General features: G+C 35.8%; 1 protein-coding gene across 1 annotated transcript in view; it reads right to left on the bottom strand.

The window, feature by feature from the left end:
* The window catches only part of ZNF281 (zinc finger protein 281), a 38,805-nt gene extending 33,776 nt beyond the window's left edge, over positions 1-5,029 (bottom strand). The window contains exon 1 of the mRNA XM_008630466.2: positions 4,850-5,029. Coding sequence (XP_008628688.1) covers positions 4,850-5,029 — 180 coding nt within the window. The remainder of the gene's footprint in view (positions 1-4,849) is intronic.
* Positions 5,030-8,326: the final 3,297 nt, after the last annotated feature.

The raw sequence follows: 8,326 nt of genomic DNA on the forward strand, positions 1-8,326 counted from the left end.
CAAGCTGCCACTTGGAAGGATTAAGTGCACTGTGTATATCTCTTTGCAGTGTCAGTTTAAAACTTGCAAGGAGGTTTTCAGAATAACCAAATAGATTTAGAAGCCAGAGTCCCTCTGCTATCTAAGGGTATGTGTGCACTCAGAGAACATGGCAGGTTTGGCAAAATCTCCCATTATGATATACCACTTCAGCAGCTTTCATATTTATGCAGCTCTCACATCATTGAAGAATTGTATTCAGTCCTTTTATAAAGAGCTATGTATTTTAACAGTGGTATGGGTTTACAAGAACTAGATGCCTGTTGTGGAATTTGTAGAATTGTACTAATTTCCATAGAATAGCACTGTTATTTCCAAGATTACATTACAAATGCATACGATTTATAGATCTTCAAAAGGTGTATTTACCCAGAGTTGCTATTATTTACACAGCATCAAGAGTTTTCAAGTTGATCCACAATGAAAAGAAAGAGCCTAGCACAATTACTGTACAACAACAAAGAACATCAAACAGTACAATTTACAGTAACTAATTTAAGGAAGCAGTAGTCCACAATTACCACTGGCATGGAACTTGCTGAACTTTTGAATTCTTCCTTTATTTAATAGGATGGCATCAACTATCTAAGTATTAAGAGAAGCCTTTCATGCTCACTTTAAATCTCTTATTACCCGGACAGAATTCTGAGAGATCCTATATGTTCTTTGTGTGATACATGTTATCATGTAATATCTTAAGATCTATTTTTATGCTTATTATTAATTTTTTTTTGGCAAATAAATCACTGTGCTGTATTACAGAATGGACCCAGTAAACATGCTGTGGAAATTCTGAATTTAGAATCAAGTCATGTCAGTCATGTGATACTTTTAACTGCTTTTCTAATCCTATGAAAAACTTGGTAAGTACAATAAAATTGCTACTTATTTTAATATTCATTACCTTCCTACCTTTTGTCACATTCATCATATTGCAGAGGGGGAGATTTAAGGCTTTTTTTTCCCCTCCCTTTAAAGCAGGTACAACTCATTCTTCTTCTAGATGGCATTTCTAGAAACAATAGCATCATTTTAAAATAGTATCTGTATAATATAAAAATATTTTAATTCTCAGGCCCTGAAATAATTTTCAAATTCAATCACTCACCTTCTCACCTATATTTTCAGTTCTAAAGTCCTTAGGACACAAATTTTCTCTACAACTGGAAAATTCCTATCAAATAATGAGCATTTATACAATCTAAATAATAAAAAAGTCTTTACCTAAGCAAATTCCTCATGCAGCCTCTGCATTAGTGAACTAAAAAAGCTTCACCCTCTCCAAACTACTCTTACAATCTGATTTTGCATTTACATTATAATAGGAAAGTCGATAGATTTCTCATGTAAAAATTAACAAGAAAGTCAAAGGGAAAAAATCAGCTTCCAGCAGGCAAAGTACAGGTTAAGCAAGCATAGGCACCATCAACTTAGAGATAAGCATCCCATGAAGATGGAATATACTGGTGTGCTCTGGATATAGTGACATTTAAGAGTACAGAAATAATAGAAAGCAAATCAGATGTGCACACCCATAAAAACATGATTACTCTTTATTTATAAAAACATACCAGCACAGAAATCCATCACATACTATGCTCAGAGAAACCTAACAAGAACCTAATAACTTGGTCCTAAACCACTACTCTACATGAATATGACTTTTATTGACTTCTTTGGATCATAAAAAGAGCAGTGAAACTGTCAAAAGAAATGTACATGAGTCCCAATTTATGCAAATGCTCAAATGTTAAAATCAGTAAAAGTGGCTGCCAAAATAAATTTATCTTATTCAACACAAAAGCCAACTTTGCACATTCAGAGTTGTATTTGCAATTCCATAGTGACAAAAGCACATCCTATTGTGACTATACAGCCCAGAAAGAAATGGGAAATGGACCTGGCTATGAATTATTAATTTCCTGTTGAAAATCCCTGGCAGATAGCTCCTTCTTTAGAAAAGACATAAGCAATTAAGACATTTCATAACAGGGGATTTCTGCTAAGCAGTAATCACCCTAAGACTGAGTAACTGTAAAAGGTATCAGCATCCTGCTAAAATACATGGCTCCCACATTCTAACATCTAGACAAGGCAGAGAAATATTTCAGTCACATTATGCCTTTAGCCTCAAAGAAACTTTGCAATTTAACTCAACTTAAATGTATCAGCCACAAAAACCTATTTCTAGGTTTATCTGGTTGTATTCAATATTCGATGTTGACAAAATACTGTGATGAATTTCAACACTGTTTACAAAACAGTTTTTTAGATACTGTGAACAACAAATTCTCTCAAGGATTTCTTCCTCCATATTTAGAATCCTATTTTCCTCTGAAAGCTCCAATTATCTGAGAGTTGAGGAGAAAAGCCAACTATTCTGCTGGCTAACACAACACGTTTGTGAAGAACATGTCACTGATGTCTTTACTTCTCTGAGCAGAGAATGCTGTAAATGCCCTCTCAGGACAGCAGCGCTGCCTTAAAGCACAGAGCAGAGAATGATCTTTATTCCCTGGACAGCAGAGCCTACCAATACAGTGTTGCCAGTGCAATGTGTCAGAAATGAGTTTTATGTATTGTATCTCTTAGTGAAGCCTCATCTTTCCTGGACCACAGCTATAAACTAATAGCATGGAAGTCTAGTCTCAAGCACAGAAAAAAGGGGCCATTAAATGTCAGATTAAAAAGCAGGTCCCACAAGAGTTCTAGGTACTGTAAAAGAACAGCCACACATGTTCATCTAACATCAATATTAAAAAGCACAGGCAGGCAAAACTGCAGGGCTGACCTAAGGCGGTTCTCTTAAGTTCCAAGGATAAAGCCTACTTTTCCTGTTACTTTACACCAGAATGTCTGTCTCTACCCAGGTTGTGGTTCACAAAGCTCCTTCACACAGCTGTAATGGTATCTATGCCAAGGGTGCGCTATAGTAACAGTTGAATTCTTAAAACAACTTATACATAATCTATTCCCTACAGGTTAAAAAATATCACCTCAGCTAAGCAGATCCCCTGAAATTAAGAATCTTTTTCTTCAGTAAGATCTGTTCATAAGCAGATCACTGATTTGCTCTGCAACTGAGCAATAATCTATTTGAATACTTTCCTCCATCTGTTGAATGAGCAACAGTCTCTCACCTTTTCAAAGCACTTTGAGATCTACTAGCTGAGGAACACTGTAGATTTTCATGCAATTCCAGCTGCAGAACAGGAGATAGTTTTAGCATGACTCAATAGCATCAGAAGTGGAGAGGTCAAGCTGCAGCTGTTATGATCCAAGTATATTAATACACTGCTAAGAAAAATCTTCTCTTTAAATTATATCTATTAAGAAAAGTATGCACTTCTGGCTTTCTAAAAAATAAAACCAAACAAAAACCCCCACAAAAAACAAATATAAAAAATCCCACACCCAACTTTAGTGCAAGATTTGATATATACACCAGGAGATGTATCCAAGATTGATCTTACTGATCTGCCTGCAAAACACACAATATTTAACAATGCTCATTATTTGAAAAACAAATTGGATTTTTGTTTAGTTGTTTTGAGTATCTTTTTAGAGATGAGACAGCTTTAAAACTACTGCTTTAATTTCACATGTACTTGGGGCGGGGGGAGGCGAACTCCTTTATTCCATTGCAATGCCACTAAAATGCAGACAAAACAATTCTGGAAGAATCCCATGCTATCAAGCCACAGTTAATAAAACAGTTACTAAACCTGTAATCTAAATTTTTGTAAGCACAATAATTGCCAGGTTCGATGGCCCCATACCAATTTTTATGTTTTTATTGAAGAGGTGAGATTGTGCATAAATGTGGATTGCTCATTAAACAAGGACCCTCTCTCTCACAAAAAAAAAAAATTCCTCGTCTCCATCTGATTTACAACCTCACTCAGCACAGCCAAGGCTGGAGGAAAGACAAGTATAGTTTATCTCAGATCTTCTTTAGACCTTTGGATACAGTTTGAAATTATGATGTAAGATATGCTAACAAGCACTGGGGAATATTTTAAACAGGGGACAAAAGAGTTACTAAATAAATAATTCTTCAGTATTGAGTTTCTCTGCAGACACTAAGAGGCTTTCCCAAAAATACTTCTCATACTCAATGCAAACATAAACCCTAAGAAACCTTGGTTTCACAATTTGAACACATTTACAACACTTCTATTTACCAAGTTAACCTGTTAAAAACCAAAAGATCCTAAGATATTTCTTGCCTACCATTTACCACAGGAAACTTCCGAATTTTTTGAGTTCCCTTTTGAATTTCATTCTTGACCCACTATGTGACTTGTGGAAGACACAAGGGGGAATAAAGAAATCAGCCAAGGCCCTGTGCAGCAAAACATTAGTTTATATGTAGGCATTTTGGTAATTAGAAATGGCTTCAGAATGATGTTAAACTGGCATAAAACTTGCTTTACTAGGCCATCATCTCTCTTAGCTTTACACTTCTCAATACTAAACCCGAGCTTTTTTTTCCTGTGCTATTTATGTGAACATGACAGGAAAGGCTAGTCTTTGAGATTGCTTAGAGAGTTAGGCACATTATGTTCGAAATTTACTCACGATATTAATAAAAATGATTACTGAACTGTATTATGCATAAGTAAAATTAGATGGTTTTTTCCTTAATACCAACTTTTTAAAAAAAAGAAAATTCTGAACTAACAATGTGAAAAATAAGTTTGAGTAATAGATATTTTTGTACATAAACCACAGCTATGCTTTAAGCTGTCATATAATTAATTGAGGGGCTATACAGCAGGAAAGTTGTTCTCTGGACCACAGGACCTACCCGAGGCACTGGTTTTCCTCCCGACTCCGGCAGGAGCCCACCCAGCGTCGCTCCGGGAACACCGCAGCCTTCCCACCGCATCCCTTGGTACACCGCTTCATCCCACACAGCTCCCCCAGCTCCCGACCCAGGGGAAGCAAAAAACACCGCAGCAAATACCACGTTTTTCAGGAAACACATGGTACAGCCAGCAGAAATCTTCTAAACTAAGAGGAAAACATCCAAAGCTATGAAACTCCAGACATTTTTGTTACCATCCATGTTTTTCTGAGAATGCTGTTCAGGGACAGTACTGGCAAGTGGCAGAATGAAAACTGCTACGAGAATTATGAAGGGTTAATAAATGGAAAACGGTTGTGGATAGAGTGGTTACACAATCAGCCCTGGCAGTGAGACTTTCACCAGTTGCTTAGGAGGGTTTCATCAGCCTCACCATCTTGGCTGGGTGCTCTAGAACACACTCCCACCAGGATAGAGGTGAGCTACTCTAGCTCACATTGAAAGATACCTGAAGGAATAAATTTTATGTTGTTTGTAGTATTTGCTGTTGATGAAGCATTAGCTCAGAAGATTCCCTGCTTTTTCCCATTTTCGCTGCAATAATCAAATCATATGAATGTTGATTAGACTATATAAACTGTCTCTTGTTCTAGAAGCCAATACTATTCATGAACATAAATATACTAGGACAACAAGAACAAAGAAACAAAAATGGGGCAGGGAAAAATTCAAGAAAAACCAAATCTTGTTATGTGTACTGATTCCAGGTCATAAAAGAGCATAAAACAAAGAAAAATTGGCAGTTGTTGGGGTTTTTTTAATATGGAAAATTTTAAAATTAGGACAAAAAAAAAAAAAAAGCAAAGTTCTTTCTTGGGAAAAGGCATAAACCCTCTCAGATCCTACCAAAAGCTAGGAAGGGAATCAAAAGACTGTCCTAAAATAATAATATTAAAAAAACTCAAAACCAAACAAAGCAAAAACCCACCTTGAAATCATAAAAGCTGCAAAACATAGAAAAGTGACAGGACTCATCAAATCACAGTATTTTAGCATATATGAAGAATGAGAGAAAATTTCCCGTCCAAAAACAACCAGTTGTATTTGCAGAGGTAAATCAGATGTAGTCTCCTCTTCTGCCTGCAGATGCCATTACTGGATCAAATTAAATCTTAACTGCAGCTTGCTGTTTTCCTTCACCTAGAATTTTCAAGCAAGACTAGGAGAGTTTATTTATCCTTATTTTCTAAGACTGATACACATTCTTTAAAAAGCATAGTGAGACTGCACTTTCCTCTAAAAGCTCATTTAGAACATGTCTCAATAAAGACAGGCTAACATTGGGTACTCTCAGAATCATCATGTTTTTTTATTAATGCAATACTGTTTTCAAAATAAAGTATGGAACTGAAGAAATACCTATTTCTTATTCATTTCTTAAAGTGACTTCTATTGTAAAGAGAATGTATTTCATTGGTTAGATTTTTCTTAGTTTTACAGTTTCAAATTAAACTAGGGTACAGCACCATTTTACATTTAAATTAAAACAAAGCCCCCTTCCTTTTATATTAGTCATTAAAACCCATGGGTCAAGTACCTATAGTTCTAATTACTTTTTATCTGAAAGCTGACTGAAGAATATTTTCCTGAAGGAAGAAGAAAAGACATTAAAGGAAACAATCAACCAAAGAGAAAAAAAAAATTTTAAAAATAAAATCAAAAAAGCAACCCCAAGAAAACCCCCACACCAACCCACAAACCATGGATTACATCAATACATACAACAAAGTAAAGTCATCATGACTCTAGAAAATAATGCATCCCCATCAGGTGTCTAAACATTCCTTCATGACAATTCCCACCCCTCCCACGTGTTCCTGACTGTTCACTCACACTTTCTTTCAGTGTCAGAGCTGAAGGCTGTAGATTTGAGAACCCCATAGCCTTTGGAGACCAAATTTAGTGCTTTTAGCAGAAGAATTACTTTAGCTACTACAGTGACTAAGTTTCAGCCCAAACCATAAAAGTTCCATCTGTAAAAGCTGTGTGTGAATTGTTCTACTGGTAGCTGTGGCTGTAGCTGAAGAAATAGTAGCTAGAAAACACTAGCCAAAAAGAGGCAGCACGCATACTGAGTTGTGTAACACATCAAAGCCTCATCAAAGCCAACATGAGCCTCCACTTCAGAGTCAGAAGCTCAGTTGTTGCTCCAGTCTTGTAGCCATGAGTGATTTTTATGTGTAGGTGCTAGTGAAGTGTGAAGGAGTAAGTGAAAGTACTGTGGGAACAGTTACCTGCTAGAAGTAAACATCTTAATTCCATCAATAACAGTTAATGAAAGGTGTTTTAATAAATATTGGTTGTGATGCTAATTCCTTGGCATAGATAATTTATAGGAACACTAGCCTATAGTTACAAATATCCCTTACCTTATGGTATATTACATCCATAGATTATTGGGGCCTCAGCTAGGCATGTTGATGTGTTAATGCAGCACGTTGTGAGAGCATAGGCCCACTGATGATGTATGGGCACTGTATAGATTGTGAGAATGAAGCACTTCAATGATGTATAACTGTAACAAGGGCACCAAGCTGAAGAAAACACTAGCAGAAGTAGGTTTTGTCAGCATCTTACTCTAAAACAACTCATTAACAATGGGAATGAGAGGGATTGATTAACGGTTGGTTAGCACAGAGAAAAGAAAAAAGCAAACAAAAAACAGCAAAAAACCCTCAAAACAACAAACCTCAACTGTGCAGAAGGAAGTTATTGACACATTTTCACTCATCCTGCAAAAACTAAATTTCATTATTAAGTTGGCCCTTCCAATACCTCAGTTAAAAGTCTATCCAAAACCCATTAGTTTGCATGGTCAGTTCCTGAGTTTCCAAAAGGCTAAAAACTCAAATTCATTTTGAGCTTCAAGTTCATGAAAAACTTGGTTTTCAGTTATAGAAGAAAAAAAAAAAAAAAACACCAAAACAAACAAACAAAAAAATCTCGTAACAATACACAGAACTAAAAATCTCAATGTGTTTTCTGAGCAATGCTTCTCATTAAATACAAGAATAAAAGCTAACATGATTAATCACGTGAGCAGATGGAATATCAGTAACACCTGAATGTAATTTTGCAATGAATACTTTACATAACACCATAATCTTAACTAGGAGATATTGAAAGGGATTGACTGCTCTAGCAATAATAGGCATAGATTAGTTCATGAGCACTCAGTCTATAGCTGTGTACTGTTAATTGAGGAAAGTTAATGTGTCTTGATAAAGAAACATAGGTAAAGAAATTTTATGGTTTGTTTCACTTTTGAGCTACAGAAAACACCTCTTACTAATATTTCATATTTTGACACTACAGTATTTTGAGCAAGAAAACAAGACTCTGTGACAAAGGAAGGTCTCAAAATCAACTGAAGAAAATCAACAAGGAATTTACACTTGAAGTTGTAAAAATCAGTGA

The sequence above is a fragment of the Corvus brachyrhynchos genome, unplaced genomic scaffold (assembly GCF_000691975.1).
Source record: "Corvus brachyrhynchos isolate BGI_N302 unplaced genomic scaffold, ASM69197v1 scaffold101, whole genome shotgun sequence".
NCBI classification, from domain to species: domain Eukaryota; kingdom Metazoa; phylum Chordata; class Aves; order Passeriformes; family Corvidae; genus Corvus; species Corvus brachyrhynchos.